The sequence below is a fragment of the Martes martes genome (assembly GCF_963455335.1).
Source record: "Martes martes genome assembly, chromosome: 13".
NCBI lineage: Eukaryota > Metazoa > Chordata > Mammalia > Carnivora > Mustelidae > Martes > Martes martes.
In genome coordinates, this window is record NC_137901.1 from 24393276 (window position 1) to 24410387 (window position 17112).

Consider the following 17112-nt stretch of genomic DNA (forward strand, 5'->3'; position numbering starts at 1 on the left):
CTTCCTGCATCTCAGCCCTGCCCCCACTCCTACCTCTGCACCCTGTCTCCTTTTGGTAACACCTGGCTTCCTTTCTCTTCAGATGTAATACAGACATTGGTCTGTATCACTAGCATGTTCTTGAGTATTCTGAGCACTGAGTGGGGAGGTGAATCTTGTTGGTGGACTTGAGTCTCTAAGGTCGATCAGCTTCCTAATGGAGAGTGAAAGGATTAGGTTTACCAATGACTCGGTCCATTAGAAGAGAAGTCGCCCTGACAGGCAACACAAGTCAAATATATGAAAAGCCACATCTACGACACCAGATAGTGCCTGACCTCAAAGTCCCCGGCCCACCCAGCTATCCCCGGACTTTCACCCACCACAGAAATGCTGAGTAACTTTGAAATCTTGGCTTTAAGATTTTTCTTTGATACCAAAATTAAAAAAAAAAAAGATATCCATTTCTTTGAAAGCAATCACTGAACAAGAATTAGAACCTGGGCTTGCCACCCAGCCCTGGATGTAAATTAAGGGTCTTCCTTTAAGGAGAAGGATCTTGTTTTTGACAGTTTAGTAATAAAGGTAAGAGTGGAGCAGGGGATGGAAGTTCTGGAATCCCTCTAGAGCACCCTGAAACTGAACTTGCAGAGATCATGTTCTTGGATCTGCCTTCGGTTGCAAGAGGGATCCTGAGCCACTGGGTCTTTCCCCTGGAGAGACGTGCCCAGGGGTGTCAGCTCTCAAGAGAGGCCATGCTGTGGAGGAGGAGGGACAGAGACGTCTATAGCCTGTGCCGTCAGCGTGGGAGTGAGAGCCTGCTGTGAGGAGGGGGCCTCTGTGACAGCCAGGCTGTCCCTGTATTGGGCTTCCCGTCCCTCCAGCTCCCTTTCCCCAGGCCTGGCACAGTACCTTTGCCACCAGGGTGATCCCAACAGGCTGCCCATTTAGAAACATAACTGCCAATCCACCTTAACGCAGCCCCCCAGACTGCAGACGATCTCCATGTTCCCAGAACCAAACGCACTCCAAAGTGATCCATGGCCACATGTCACATCCCCGCTCCATGGAAAGCCAAGTGCAGGCCTCTCACTGGGGCAGCCAGTGAAGAACAGACCCAGACCACTGCTGAGGCGGGAGGTGAGGTGGAGATTGGTACCCTGGACAGCAGCTTTCCCAGGTTGCAGGGGGGGTGGGTAGGGAGCCCAGTGGTCAGCGCCGCAACCCGGAATCGGGGAGCGTCCCCAGCGTACTCTGCCTGGGCCCTCTGCCTGGGCACACCCGATCCACGCATGGCTGGTGGTGGCCTTAGCCTGGACCTAAGACTGCTAACGTGCAGATAGTCCAATGAAGCACTGTCAGGTTTTAGCTCCAAAACCCATCTTATTTAAGGACCGTCACCCACTGCTTGAAATCACCCTGAGCACCCCCTTTATGAGGGTGTTCCTGCCCCTTCTCATTGACAGTTCAAGTCCAATAGCTGCCAAATAACCATAGGAGTCCTGGGTTCCTTGAATCCTGATGGGCTAGCATTCCAGGTGCCGCTGTCCACATCCTTCGGAGCTTAATGTCAGGCAGCTTTTGAGCGCTGTAGGGGCCAGCTGCTGGACCCCTTCCTGGAAGGGGACATGGAGGGAGCAGCTGGAAAAACAGGACACACCTGTGCACACACATCCCAAAACACCCCAAAGTAACTCCTGGATCTCATTAATAAGGACAAAATTATTGATTAACCTTCTTAGTAAGTACATACGTGTTATGGTGCTGGTTTCCTCCGCTGCTGGAGCGAAGTCACACAAACTGGATGGCTCAAAACAACAGAAATTTCTTCTCTCATGCTTCCGGAGGCCGGAAGTCAAAATGAAGGTTTCAGCAGAGCCATACTGTCTTAAAGGCCTTGGGGGAGAATCTGTTCCATGCCTCTCTCTCTGAGCATTTGGTGTTGCTGGAAACCCTGGGTGTTCCTCAGCTCCAGTTCCTTGGCTTGGTGCCGTAGGACTCCAGTCTCTGCCTCCCTCTGCACGCGGCACTCTTCCCTGTGTGCGTGCGGCGCGCGTGTGCTCATGCATGTGCCATCTCTCTTCCTGTGAGGACACTCTAGCGCCCATCCTAATGACCTCATCTTGATTTGATTTGATCTGCAACGACCCCATTTTAAATTATGTTACGTTCACAGGGACCAGGAGTTAGGACTTCAACATCTCTTTTGTGGGGACATAATTCAACCCACAACACAGCGTATACATGTTTGTGTACATGAGGATCCCCTGAATAAATTCATGGAGGGGGTGAGGGCCAGTGGAGGGGTCATCTGTGGAGAGCTTCCTGGTGGCCTGGAGTTGTAAGCTGTGTTTCAGAGGTGGGAAGGAGGTGGTCCTGCTGGGTGGCAGGGGCAGCGGGTATCGGCACTTGTGCAAACAAGCCCATGGGGACCATGGGTGGAAACACGCCTGCGGAATCCTGCATGTGGTCCGGGCTCACCTGCTGTCTCCTCATCTGTGCAGGGGGAGCAAGCGAAGAATGACCTCGACTTGGACCAGGATGCAGATCTAGCCTACAATAGCCTGAAGGTAAGACTGTCAGCACAGGAGAGCCTCAAACTCTCCCCTGAGGAAGAGGGATGCCGGAGTCTGTTTGCGAGTCTAGCCGTCAGCCCACCAGGCCACCTTGGGTCTCTTCCTCTCGGAAGTGAAGGAAATGTGTATTCACCACACGCAGCTATAGTCTGTACTCATAGGAAACACCAACGAGGTATTGGCTCCCTAGAGTTAGCACAGGCCCCACTGGTTAGGGGCTCGGTCCCACAAGACGGCCACCACTTCAGATGCCAATCAGATGGGTGGGTCCCCAGATGACCCACACTTCTGTCTACCTTGGCTACAAATCGGGGGATCCCATAACCCCCTCCCCAAGTTTGACCGTATGTCAGGACAGCCCACAGAACTCAGGAGAGCATTTTATGTGTCACTATTGGTTGATTATAAAGGATACAACTCAGCAACAACCGAACGGAAGAGACGCAAGGTGTATGAGAAGGGGCACAGAGCTCACAGGCCATCTCCAGGTGCGCACCGCACCCCCCACCAGCTCCCTGTGCTCGCCAACCCGAAGCCCTCCAAATTCCTCGCTCAGGGTTCTGTGGAGGTTCCGTAACACAGCCACCAGTGATAAAATTGTTGGCCTTGGGTGTCTAGCTCGATCTCCAGCCCTCCTCTTTCCCTTTCAGGGCGTTGGTTGGGGTTGGGCGGTAAGTTGCAGTGCTCTCAGGGCTCGTTCCCCTGGTGGCTGGCATCAACTCGGTGGGGCTGAAAGGGGCTTGTTAGGACTTAGAAGAAATGCCAAGGGTTTTAGCATCCCTGAGTCCGGAACGAGGCCCTGAGACCAAATGAAAGCTGTTCCTCTCATCTCTATCAGTAGGAATCACAAGAGTTTTAGAAGCTCTGGGCCAGGAACCAGGGCCAGAACCAAATATGTATTTGTTATGTCACATATGTCTTTACCTACCTGATAAAGTTCCAGTTAAAGTTGAGGGTGAACAGTGGGTTGAATTCACTTTGAAAAATGATCTAGACCTGATGGAGAGATGTCCCCATGCATCCAGGGCTGGCCTGATGAGAGCTGGGAGGTCAGAGAGTGGAAGGTCCCAGGGCAAGCAGGCCTATGTTGGCTACAGTGATGGAGGACTAGGCTCTGGGGCCAGGAGGGAATGTACAGAAAAGGGTTATCAGAGCACTCCCCCACCGCCCCTCCCATTCCCAAAGACTCGGGAATTGGGAATTTATCCATTCTGCTGTGGTCAGTCTGGCTGCACACATGGGACCATGGAAATCTCTGGTGACAGCTTCATTGCCCCAGGAGAACAGCCCAGAATTGTGCCCATGGCTTTTTGAACAACGGGAGCCACAGAAGTGTGGGGACTTTCTTTTCTGAATTGTTGATCAGACTTATTTTTCTCGTGTGATATTTAAAAGCTTCAAAGCACTGCGGGGGTGTTGGTGATAGATGCCTGTGGTACAGGCCTTCCGCACGCCATTCTGCCACAGCCGTCCCTGAGCGTGCGAACTTGTTAGGCTGCGCTAGTACCGGTAAGACGGTCTAGCTCAGTGGGTCTCCAGGAGTGGTCTAGGAACGGCATCACTGCAGACATGCTAGAAAGGCAGTGCCCAGCCCAGCCCTCCCATATCTGTCGGTTTTCACCCGCCCTCGAGAGGTTTCTGTTACCCCCGCCACCCTGAGAACCACTGCTCTACTCCAAGTACAGAGTGCTGCTCCCAGGGCTCCCATCTCCCAATCTGCTCAAAAGCGCCCCCTGCTCTCAGCTGCCCCCTGAGGAAGGTGCTCCTCCGGGTCCTATAGGCTGCATCGCGCTGCCAGCACGGGGCTGGGCTCACGGAGGCCTCAACAAATACTTGTCCCAAATTCTCAAAGCTCCATGACCCCTCTGCTCTGTTAGGCCAGGGTTCTGAGGTTACAAGACCTGCTTTTCCCTTCATTGTCTCTGGTGAGACTGGGCTCAACCTGTGCCCCTTGTCCCAGAGGCTGGCCCTGGGGACCCTTGGGTTTGCAAGAGACCAATGCTGGGGAGGCTGCCTACGATGCTTCTCACTTAACAGACCCAGACCTTGAGGGAAGGGAGGAAAAACGGGACTTTTTGCCAGCCCATATCAAGCGTGCCGCTGCTTTCCGAGGGCATGGAGGGCGGGAAGTGAACCGTGCCCTCTCAGAGTGTAGACTTGGCCTGAGCAGAGATCTGAGCAGATGGCGAGTCTACACACCTGGCCACTGAGCCATCTTTTCTGACCCAATCCTCAGCAAACCGGGTTTGAAAAACCTGACCACAAGTACACGGGGGGAGATGAGGTGACTGCAGCAGGACCCCCCTCCCCTGATGAGTAGTGGTTTTTGCTGATACTCTGAATTCCCCCTACCAGAGTTTTAGAAACAGTCCCAATCCTTCTCTAGTGCATGAAGGGGCTAGAAGCACACCATTTGGGTACTGGGCTCCAGGCTTAGACATCCCCCGCTGTGGGATGAGAGGGACTGGAGGGGTCCGCAGGCCCACCACACCTGCAGAGCATTGCTCAAGGAGGCCTGATGTGATGTAGTGGGGCTGGAAGGTGAGACTCCCTGGACCAGGCATCGGGAATCCTGGGCGCTAGTCCTGGCAGGGCCTCTAAATTTACTGTGAGCCTTCTCAGCTCTGTTCTCTCGTCCTCATTCAGAAAACAAATACATTGTTTGTTTATATGGTCTCCTAGTTCTGTGGTCCTGTAGCTTCTGTAATCTGCAGCCAGTCCCCCACTTATCCACTTTTTGGGAACTGACAGTTGGGGTTGGGATATTTTGAATCCTGTATACTGCAAGACCCTAAAAGCATTATATGTGTGATTATCAAACTATATATGGTCTAACTTTGTCCAACACCAAGTTAAATGTTATGCTCAGAAAACTCAAAATACATCCTAAAGTTGAATTTCAGTGGTATTTTTTACTCTATACACAGCTGGTTTTTCTTCTACTAGCATTGACTGTTGGTGGCTTTCCATGTGACCCAACCAACAAAAGAGTGTTCCTGGTATACTCCAAAATATACTCCCAAACTTCAGTGCACGTTGTGCTCCTTAGAAGGGATGGGGGGCGGGTGGGGAGGTGGACAGTGATCTCTTGAGAGATAAGTTTAGGAAATCCTGCAGTCCGTATGCTCTCTGGAAAGTCATCAAGTGCATTAGTGTATTAAGGTTCTAGAAAGTCCAGTGTTAAAAGCATGTTCTGTAAAATTAAGCTGACATTTCCACGAGGATAGGGGTTTCATGGCCAAGTACACTTAGAAGTATGAACACTGTCAGTCACGTCAGGGAATGCTATCATAGAGGCCTCGTGTGCGATGCTTCACACCAGTAACTTAGGGCTGTGGTTCAAATCCAGTTTTAACTACCGACCTTTCGCCGGTCAGAACATTTGCGGTGCGTGTTCTTGTTAAAACCAGAAGGCTGCTGTTCGCTTCGTGGGAGTCAGGGCAGGTTGGTTAAGGAAGGTGGAAGGGGAAGACCGCATGGGGAGACCCCCCCCCAAACCGAGGTCCAGGGAGAAAGGGAGTGTGTCGCTTGGGCTGTCTTCCAGAGGCAAGAGCTGGAGTCGGAGAACAAGAAGCTGAAGAATGACCTGAACGAGCTGAGGAAAGCGGTGGCCGACCAAGCCACCCAGAACAACTCTACCCACGGCTCCCCGGACAGCTACCACCTGCTGCTGAACCAGCTCAAGCTGGCCAACGAGGAGCTGGAGGTTCGCAAGGAGGAGGTGCTCATCCTGAGGACCCAGATCGTCAGTGCCGACCAGCGCCGACTCGCCGGCAGGAGCACGGTAACGATCCGGCAGCCCCCGGCCGGGCTGGTGAGAGGGTGACCCTCGGTAATACAGGCGGGGTTTTTCTTACATATCTTTACCCGCGAGAACCTTAAACCTAAAAGAGCAAACTCTCCTGCTCTAGGGGTCTCTCCCCTAAGGACAAAGCAAGATACTTGCTGCCCTTTCAGCGTGACCTTTCATGGCAGACTTTGCTGGAAACTTCTGGAATCTTCTGAAGTTAGTATGAATAGGTTCAAAAAGAACAAGGCAGAGGATGAGAGAAGCAAGAGCCATGGCCTGAGCTGCCCCCTCAGCCTTGTTTTTCACCTCATGCTTTGCCCCTTGCTGTTTACCTTGATTCTGAGGTAGAGAAAGTCTTTCCTCTCAGCCCTCCCCAGTGGGGCAAGTCCGGCTTAGGATTTGTTCTTTATAGTTTCACCTTCTGGGACAGATTGGAGACTGGGAGGTGGAGGGGTCACTCTAGGTATGGCCCAGGGGTGACATGGGGGGATACGTAGGTAGTCCTAGGTAGTCATGAGTGTGGAGGATCGATGCTGAGACAGATTGTCACCCTGGCCTTTGGATTTGGGGTGCTGTCATCTCCAGAGACACTGTCACTGTCATCCCCCATGGCCCCCTAACCACCATTCCACATTCAGGGCCTTTTACACCCAGGCCTTGTCATTCTGGGCCTTTGGAAGTCACATTCCTGCCTGGGTTTAACTGTTCTTATTTGAAGTCATCCTGGGCCTTTGTTTTTTCCCCCAAAAGCTTGGGTTTGTTGTTTTTTTTTTTCTTTCTTTGTAAGTAGTCCCCAGGCCCAGCAGGGAGCCCTACGTGGGGCTTGAACTCACAACCCTGAAATCAAGACCTGAGCTGAGATCAAGAGTGGAACACTTAACCGACTGAGCCACCCAGGCGCCCCACCCCGCCACCCGAAAAACTTGTTTTTATGCCTCTGTATGTAAAGTTTATGAAGTTGTTTCATGACAGTTGTTTACGTTACCAGAGTGTAATTTTAATCTGGGACTTTCTAGGAGCCGAACATTAATGCCAGAACAAGTTGGCCTAACAGTGAAAAGCACGTAGATCAGGAAGATGCCATCGAGGCCTACCATGGGGTCTGCCAGACAAACCGGTAAGTCCCGCCTCACGGTAACTCTGCCTGGAGGAGGTGATGGGAAGGGGTCTTACCCAAGCTGCTGTGTGATGTCTGCTTCTCAGACACTGACCCCATGCTTCAGCATCAGGAGGCAAATGAAAAGGAACAGACTCCACGAATCCCATGCCCTTAGGAAACCACTTGTTAGCTTCTGCAAGACTCCAGGAACACAGCTGGAGACCCCAGAAGGTAGGCCCTCTGACAGGCCTGAGGAAAGGGAGCCTCCCTGGGAGGAGTGCCGACAGGAGGAGCGGGGAAGATGGGTGAGAGTGGCTCGTTGCCCTGAGAGGGAAGCCTGTGCCAAATGAGCCCAACAAAGTTGTGGGAGGGGCCGGCTGCAGCTCTTTGCTTTAACACCAGCCAGACTCAACCCCACTGGTGGGCCCCAGTGCCCAGCATTTAAGAGCTGGAACCCAAGCTAGATACCCCAGAGGCTGGACGGGAGAATTAGACCACTGCCAGATGGGTGAACATGAGTTTTCCCTGGATTTTACTTAATCAACCTCTAGTCCCTCCTTAAGGATGAGCTTCCCCAGGTTAAGGCAACAGAGTGTGACCAGGGGAGGCGGCAGGGCCCGGAGGAGACCCCCAGGCAGTGTGGCAGAGCACCTGGCAAATGTGCACCCTGGGCTCCACTCGCTTACTAGCTATGCAGTAACTCCTTCAGGAACTTGCAACCGCTCTGTGCCTCAGTTTCCTCCTCTGAACTGGGGACAGTCCCAGCAGTGCACCTCACACACAGTGATGGAGAAGACCATGTGAGTTGGTCTGTGTAGTGCACTGAGAACACTGACCGCCATTATTAACGTCTTTGCCTCTTTGTGCCCCCGTGGGTACTCGTCAGAGCAGAGCTGGCCTCGTCCCTGGCCGCCTTTCTCTCTCGCCTCAACCGAATGTCCCATCAGTCACTAAGCGTTCTACAGAATTGTTGAAAACCGGAAGCACATCTGGAAAATGTCAGTAGATGTCACTGGGAATGCAGCCTAATGTTTTCAGCGAGAACGTCACAAAATGACCTGAAGACTTAGTGCTGTGATTTCTAGGTCTTCCAGCCCCCATTTCTGCAGATAGGGAAACTGAGGCCCAGAAGGGGTGAGTGGCTCCGGCGCGCGTCCAGCCCAAAACCGAGTCGAGGTACGATCCAGAAGGCCTGACTCCCGGGCTGGGCTGCTCCCAGTGCACTGTGTAGGTAATCACAAGACGAAGGCCTCTTAGCGGGCCCCCAGGAGGAGAGTCTGTTCCTGGAGTGCTGCGGTTCTGTCCCTGAGAGGAGAGAGAAGGAACTGGAGGCGAGCCTCTCGGTGCTGAAACTGGAGTCGAGATTTAGTCGTTTGAAATATGTCTTGAGTGAAGAAATGCACTAAGAGAACAGAACACAGGTGTAGTATTTGAAATTAAAGGAAGAAGGAAGGAAGGAAGCGAGCTGGACCCTGATGGGGGAGTGTGAGTGCGGGTCTTTCTGATCTGCACCGTGGCTGTCAGCAGCTGTCAGCTCCCTTCTTACTCACCCAAATGCTTGTCAGGCATCCAGTCCCAGAGGCTGCTTACTTACCCAGGATTTGTCTTCCTTTGCAGCAATAATCATGTTGTGATAAAGTAAAAATAGCTTTTCTTATATCTTAAAAGAATTGCGCTCCCAGCGAGCCCGGGGTATGATACAGGACTCCCAGCCCGTGACCCCCAGTTAGGTACAGAAAGCTGCCTCACGGTGGGAAGCCTGAAGAACCCCGTCCCCAGTGCCTGCCACAGCTGGAAAGTGACCCGACCAGACCGTGATGGGTTTGTGCCTCTCGCGGTTTGGTAACCCCAGCAGTGAGGAAGGAGTGCAGGGGGCATGCAGGGCAAGGGGGTGCAGATGGCGATTCCCGGGGCCACGCAGTGAGGCCATTTATTGTTACAAGGGCAGCCCCTGCCCATAAGAGAGCTCCGAAGACCCAGCCTGCGATTTCCCCGTAACGGAGAGTGTTCCAGTTAGAACAGAAGTTGCATGAATGCATGTGTGCTTTGGGGTGGAGGGGTTACAAAAATCTGTCCTCTACCTAGAAAAAGCTTACACGCCCAGGCAATGGATTATGCTTAGCTTTCTGGAGGGCTATTCCCCACGCCCACTCACAGCTCCTCTGAGAGTCCAGGGTCCCCCAGTTTAGAACTTTTTTCACGTGCTAACTTCCAGAGTTTATAGAGTTCTGTTTCATCTTTATGACTGTGCCTCTTTCTTTGTTCTCCACTTTGGGAGAGAAGCCAGTAATGAGGGTCTGTTCTGGAAAGGAACTGCAGGAAGATAGATAGCTCTTCTGCTTCCAGAAAGTGCTTTCATTTCCACGTTTTGGGAGCTAAGAGAAATCAGCAACATTTTTACCATTTCATCTGTGGCCAAAATCAAATTAAAGAGAGGGCTGGTCCTTGCCCCCGGGGATGGGCTGTTGCAGACACAGGTGGGTGTCTGGAGGGTTTGGGGGGGGGGCAGGGCTGGGGAAGTGGGTAGCAGAACAGGCTAGGCTCACCTCCAGGCATGCACTCAGGTCACAGAGCGAGGTAGGAGGAGTGTGGTGAGGGCTCAGGCCTAGCTCTGGGAACAGTGTCCCTTTGGCCACTGGCTATTTCCACTCAAGTCTGTGGAACTGCAAAGAAAAACTTAGAGTGCATTATTGGACCTCTGCTTGGGTCCCAGGAAACCTTGCCGTCCCTCTACCCAGCAGGTTCCAGGAAACAACAGGAGGCCCTTGGCACAAAAGGTAGCTTTGCCTGTTGGACAGGCAAAACCAGGGTTATTACAATGAGCCTGCTTGGGACAGGGGAGATCCTGTTTAACCAGAAAAGGGTGTGTGCACATTTCTTAGGATAGGCTTGGCGTTCATGGCTCATTTGGGCCTGAGCCCCAGCTGCTGTGAGATGTCTTGCTCAGACAGCAAAGGAGGGAGGGAGAAGAGAGCCTCAGCCTCCCCAACTCCCTTCCTTGAATCCTCACTGTCACTGTTCCCACCTGGAAACTCTGGGGGGTGATGATTCCCTCATAAGGGTTCCCAAAATTCACTGGGTCCCAAACCATCAGCATAGTTCCTGTCTGCTGTAATCCAGAGGCATGGCCATATTTATCCCGAGACAATTCACCTTCCCGGGGCCCCGCCTGTAGCTCAGACATTTCTCTCATTCATGGTGCTGGGGTTACGGCCTCCCATTCTCAGAGATTGTGGGGAGCGTCCTGGGCAGTTGGGCACAACATCCAGCTGTGAGCTACAGAAATAAGGACATCCGTGGAGCAGGACATTTTCCAGTTTTTTAGAGACTGGAAACCAACCATCTTCGTGCTCATAGGAACCTTGCCTGTTTCTGTCCACAAGGAGGCAGGGCCTCCAGCCAGAACAGAGGGATGGCGGTTGGGTCAACATCCTGACGGGACTCTGTGGACGGGGTCCACAGAGAGAAAGCAAATACTATCCCAGGCCTTTTCGGCTGCATGAGCTTTACAGTGAACAAGATTATGTCATTAAAGATCTAGAAGGAACCTCAGATAAGTCAGCGGGGCACTTTCATTTTACACATGAAACAGGTCCAGGACATGTAGGCGACAACCACGACCACGCCTTTGGGGTGCCTGGTTCTCCAACCGAGTTCCTCCGTGCGGTCTTGCTGCCTTCTTGGAGCAACTTGGAGACTTTACCTGCTGCTTGCTCAAGTGTGTCTGTAGGCTCACTGGGAATGGGGCTCGGCACAGTGGTGTGTACACAGCACATCCTCCATGAATGTTGTCTTGCACTTTACTTTTTAAAAATTCCCGTAAGCTGGCGTTTGGGGTTTTCCTTCTCCAGCCACTAGGTGGCACTCCCTCCTAGGCCTCCCCCCATGAAGGCCCGCGAAAGGGAGAGAGAGTCCCCATGGAGAACGGGTCCTCTTTAATCCAGAACAAAGGCTCGGACCTGGAGCTGGCTGACTGCATTTTCATTAGCCGGCATGCCCGACTTTCTGAGCACTGTGTGATGACTGACCCGCACAGTCTCTACTTTTATCTTTGTGCATCAAGGCCGGCCTGTTCCAGAATTAAGAATTCTGAGAGCGTCTCCCTCTGAGCAGGGATTAATGCTAACTAACTTCCTCTCTGTGTAACTCAGCAACACACAGGCACCCACCAGAGGGTGAGAGGTGGGACTCCGTGTGCCGTCACGGGAACTATAGGAACACCATGACCCTCTCGGACAGAGCCGGCAGCCCCCTCCTTCCACCTGGGCATCTGGAGGGCCAGCCAGGGTGGGCGGCTCTCCAGGCCAGGCAGGTCCTCTTCCTCTTGGGGTCCCTTCACTCATGGCAAACGAGGTGAAGGAAAAGGTCGCACATTCCTGGTGAGCAAAGTACTGGCTACTAACGGCCCTAGTTAAATATGGTGGGAGCTGAGAAGGGACAGGCGCTAGGCTGCCAGCTCCCACTTGACATGGCCAGGGTCCCTTTTGGATTTGCTGAGATAAGTGGAACACACAGGTGAGTTCCGTGCTAGGAACGGGAGGGGACAGCTCAAAGTCTCCAGTCAGTGCAGCCTCTGGGGAGGCCAGGCCTCGGTGAGAGCTCTGGACATTTGAGGAGCCAGAGTCCTAAAGAGGAGAGGCCCCCACGATGGACTTCTTGGCAGTAATCGGGTCACTGCCCAGCGGGAGGCAGCACAGCCCTGAAAGGAAGGCATGGAGCTCGCATGCTCCCGGCGGCCCCTGCCCCTTCCTTCTCCTTCAAGCTTCTCAGGGTGGGACCTAGGAGCCGCTTGACCGGCTTCCCTCTAGAAGCAGCTTGTGTGAGCCCTGACAAGGCCTGGGGCCGCCCTTCATGAGGCTGCGCTCCTGGGAGGGCGTAACGGGCTAGCTACTACCCCCCCCCCCCAACCTCACCCAGCACCCAGCAGGAGCAACACAGCAGCTCCACTCCTCTCCGGGAGGGTTGTCTCCCCGCTGTGAGGACGGGGTTGCCAATCCGTGCACACTGCCTGCGGCTCCTCCGGGATTTCTGCCAGGAAAATTGGGATCCAGCCAGCACGAGGAGGATCCTCCACACAGAGAGTCGGGGGCAGCCTCCTGGCTGGTGTGAGAGGCTCGAGAGGCTCAGTCTGCCGCCTACCGCCCCCTCCCACCAGCCCTTGAGGATCCCCTGTGTGTGCCTTGGGGAGGTGCATGGCTGGGGGTACGGGGGGGCATGCACCTGACCTCCAGGAGGGGCTCATCTGGCCCTGGGCCCCTGGGGAGTGTCAAAGGATTTGCAAGAAGATGGCAGCTGGCCATCTGCTTTCCAGGTTGAGTGAATAGGAGAGATGCCATCCAGTCCCTGGGGTGGGGGCAGAGAAAGTTCCGCAGGCATCCTGCTTGGCTTTTATTCACGGTTTATGTGCAACTGCAGTGAGGGCTGGAGGTGAGATGAGCTGATGCTTTTGCGTCCTTAGTGACAAAATGGAGAACAGCTTCGAAAAGCAGACAGTGTGGAGATGTCTCCCTCAGTGTCGCTGAGCCTCGTGTTCCTGGTCAGAGCACAGCAGATGTCGCCTCCCCAGGGTCCCTCTGGGACTTCTAGTGAGCGCGGGCCTCGCCTCCCTGCCCTGGTTGTGGGTCTCCTGATTCTCTTTCCTTTTCTGAATCCTTCTGCAGGGGTGGGGAGAGGGGAACAACCACTGCTGTTCACAGAATTTATTGGGGCAAGTGCAGCCTTTGGCTCCCGTCGTGATCCGCAGTCCCCCGTGAGAGCGCACGAACCCCCTTCTGAGACCCGGCCTGGGGAATGGGGACATTCTTAGGTGCTCAGGTGCTGGTGATTGCAAAGGAAGAAGGGAAGCTGGGAGTTCTCGAGCTTTTCCCTTTTTTTTGGTTTCCAACCCTTGGCTGGAATGGCCTCACTTTCCTGGATGTTCTGCCTCGCTGTCTCTTCCCTCTACACTCGATGCCCTGTTTTTTGTCCTTTATTTCTAGCAAGACTGAGGATTGGGGATATTTGAATGAAGATGGAGAGCTCGGCTTGGCCTACCAAGGCCTAAAGCAAGTTGCCAGGTCACGCATACGCATTCCTGCCTGTGCCTGCTCTGTCTGTCCCGCCTGCTCGTGTCTATGCTTACCTGTCTGGAGTGGAGCTGGAGTGGAGGCCAGGGCCCGAGTCTTGGGGGTGCCGTGGGCTGCCCCTCGGGTCACTTGGCTGGCGCTCTGTGTCCGGGCTCTGTGTGGATGAGGCCCAGGAGCTGCTCATAGGGGTCTAGGCGACAGCAGCCAATGGCTCAGGGCAACCTTCCTGGGGTCAGGACACTGATGCTTCCAGGATTTAAGGAACTTGCTGCTTCAGTGGAAGATCCAGAACCTGAATCCTCCATGTGGTACCAGAATCTGAATCCATATGCCACTGGCCTTGAGCTGTGGGTGAGCAGTTTACCAAGGGAGGTTAGACACGCACCACGTGATGGTCCTGTCCCACTTTGGCTGCCTGCGTGTGGCCCTTTGGGGCTGTGGCATAGCTTGGAGCATTTGAGCCCCCCAGCAACCAAAGCGGCGATGGTCCACAGTCTTGTGTCCCAGAAGAGGCCGTGGTGGTGGAGTCCGTGCTGGCCCAGGCCCCTCAGCCTGGTGGGGGTGGGGCCGGGTGGGAACCCGACACCCTCCCATACTATCTCCAAAGCGTTACCTGCCCATGACCTGCTGGAGGGCCCATTACAGCAACAAGAATCTGTTCTTGGGAGAAGAAAATCCAGATCACTGGTCCTCGAGGCAGCGTGCCTCCTGGCTCTAGATTGCTAAGTGGCCCCACTGCCTGTGAGCAAGGTGACCTCGGTCTCTTCCCTCGCTGCTCAAATGTGGATCAGAATGGGACCTGCCTCATGGAGTCATTCTAAGGAATAGGGTTAAGACAGGTGGAGCATTTTGGCACATGCCTGGCACATAGTAAGCGCAGAATCCATATTCGCTGACATTTCTGTTATAATGGCCATTATTCAGTAAGACCTGCCCCAACGAGAAGTTTGTTTTATTGGGGAAGGAACCCCCGTGTAAAACCAGGTGATTCCTTGTAGCTTTCTGTCAGCAGATTGGATTTATTTTTTTAATAAGCAAATGAATGCATTAACAAAACTGAAAGCTCAGACCTATCCATCAGGAGACCTGGCTTCCAGAACCAGCTCTGTCACTGGCTGTGGCCTCTGAACTCTCAGCCTCAGAGGAGGTGTGTCTAGCCCGGTGCTTGGCTAGGGATTCTCAGATCTTGCCCAGAACCTGAGCCACCCAACTAGAGTCTATGTGGAGAACAAGAAAGCTGCGGGTACAAACTCAGCACAAGTCAGGAATCGAATCCTGGGGGAGAGTCCCTAGAACCTCCTGGTTTCTGTTCTCTCTTGAGAGGTTTATAACTTTCTGGTGTTGCTTTTAGTGTGTTGTAGCCAAGAGTGGAGGCTCTCTAAATATCCTATGTCCTCTAAAATGCTAATTTAATCGCAGAGCTCTTCCCCCCAGTCCTCACGTCATTAGTGCTTTCAGCTGATGGCGCTGCATGTGGCGTGGGTGGGTCAGTCATTCTTCCAGCATTTCTTCACTTGTATGAATCTGTTGAGAAGCCCCTGGGAGTGGGGCATTGCTTCCCATGCCACTGTGGAGCTGACTGAGCTACAGAAGACATGGGCACAGCCATGGGGGCGTTGACAGCATAGACTCCCCATCTCTCGCTCCTTGGAGACTTGGTCCCTCCTCTCTTGTGGCCAAACTAGCACAACTGTAAAAAAAAAAAAAACAAAAAAGGTGTCTCCAGGGCAGCTGGGGACTCTTACTGGCATTTCTGAGGCACTTCCAGGTTCCTGACTCTACGCTGTGGCCACCGTCTTGGCATCCCTGGGAGAGACCGGGGAGAATTTTCGAGCATGTGGGTCTTGTCAGACAGCTTTTGGCGTACCTTTCATTCAGAACGTTTGGCGCTCGGGTTTTGCCTTTCTAAGACAGGCAGATAGTCTGGGATAGAGGAAATACGCAGGCACTAGTTGAGTCTACTAGGCTTTTGTCTTAACAAGGAGATTCTTGAGAAGCTGGTGCAGATGTGGATACTTTTCTGTAAATGATGCCGTAAGAAATTTATTTCTGTGGATGGCAATTTGACACGGAGACAATCTCTCAATCCCAAACCAATCGCCTGCATAGGATGAGGAACGGAATGGGGGAGGGGGTGGCAAGGAAAGGCCTCGGACCAGGGGTGCGCGTTTGGCCCCGCGAGTTCCCATCCTCGGACGGGACGGGCTGGGCTGCTTGCCAGACTGTTCCCCTCGGCGTCTTCCCCTGTTGGGTTTGTGCAGTTGCTGCTGCTGTGTGCTTGGCTGCTCCCCGTTGCGTGTCCGTCTGTGGCCCCTCATGTGGGGCGCCGACCTGAGCCCCACGGTCACCGGCCCCCCTCGCCCTGGTGCAGGCTGCTGGAGGCACAACTGCAGGCCCAGAGCCGCGAGCACGAGGAGGAGGTGGAGAGCCTCAAGGCGCAGGTGGAAGCCCTGAAGGAGGAGCTGGACAAGCAGCAGCAGACCTTCTGCCAGACGCTGCTGCTGTCCCCGGAGGCCCAGGTGGAGTTTGGTGTCCAGCAGGAGATCTCCCGGCTGACCAACGAGAACCTGGTGAGTGATGTTGTCCATCGGATCGCACTCTGGAAAGTCACATTCTGGAAACAGTTGGAGCCAGCGATGGCCTTTAGCTCAATGGGCCGGGTTTGCATCCTTGGCCCCATAGCGGGAACAGAGAATCTAGAAACCACCCTTCAGCAGGGGTTTAGGACTGGGGTTGGTGGCCACCGAGGGCCATCCTGGGCCCCAGGATTCTAGCCCCTGCCCTCCAGGGCCAGGTTAAGTCTGTTCTCACACTGCTTCCCTCTGATTTTAGGACCTCAAAGAACTGGTAGAAAAGCTGGAAAAGAATGAGAGGAAGCTCAAGAAGCAACTGAAAATTTACATGAAGAGGGTCCAGGACCTAGAAGGTAAGGCCCACGAGAGGGGGGGGGGGTGTGTGTGTGTGCTCAGTCATGAGTGAGGGAAGGGAACGGACGGCCCACTTCCCTCTGCAGACTCTTCCTGCTTCCCCCGTCCTCTGGTGCCTGTGCCCAGTCCAGCTATGGGATAGACCAAGTCGGACCCCACAGGCTCACACGTTCTCAGGTGGCCGGAATCTGGACGAAGATAAGTCAGCCCGGCAGGTGTTTGGGTGCTTCCTCTGAGCTCTGCACAGAGACCGTGGCCCTGTGGCTCTGCCCTCAAGGGAGCTGGGAGGCAAAGCTTTTTGGTGTGGGAAAAAATGCTACATAACCCACAGACCCCGATCACAGGGGCCTCACTCCATGTGACAGGTAGTCAGGAAGGAGCAGGGTCAGTCCTGTGATTAAATTTCCAACCTGGAATCTGGCCCAGAGAGGTCAGGCCGTTTTAAATTTTCTTCCAGAAACATCCAGAATGTGCTTTCTCTGACTCCTTGCTATAAATCTGTCAGCCCCCAGTCCTTGACACGTCATCTGGCGTGGAATCCTCTCTGGGTCCCCCAACCGCCTGGATTCCCCCCCCATCCTTTTATTCTCATCTCAAGAGCTGTGTCCCCAGGGTTGAGTCCCATCTCTCATCCTAACACCAAGTGCCTCTGGGCACAGCACCCAGCACGGGTGTC

At 53.8% G+C, this 17112-nt stretch overlaps 1 protein-coding gene across 1 annotated transcript in view; it reads left to right on the plus strand.

Moving 5' to 3' along the window:
• The window catches only part of MYO5B (myosin VB), a gene marked incomplete at its 5' end in the record, with an annotated part of 248587 nt that overhangs the window by 209336 nt on the left and 22139 nt on the right, over positions 1–17112 (plus strand). Inside the window, 5 exons of the mRNA XM_080821604.1 lie at positions 2484–2549; positions 6100–6339; positions 7362–7462; positions 15881–16079; positions 16342–16435. Coding sequence (XP_080677730.1) covers positions 2484–2549; positions 6100–6339; positions 7362–7462; positions 15881–16079; positions 16342–16435 — 700 coding nt within the window. The remainder of the gene's footprint in view (positions 1–2483; positions 2550–6099; positions 6340–7361; positions 7463–15880; positions 16080–16341; positions 16436–17112) is intronic.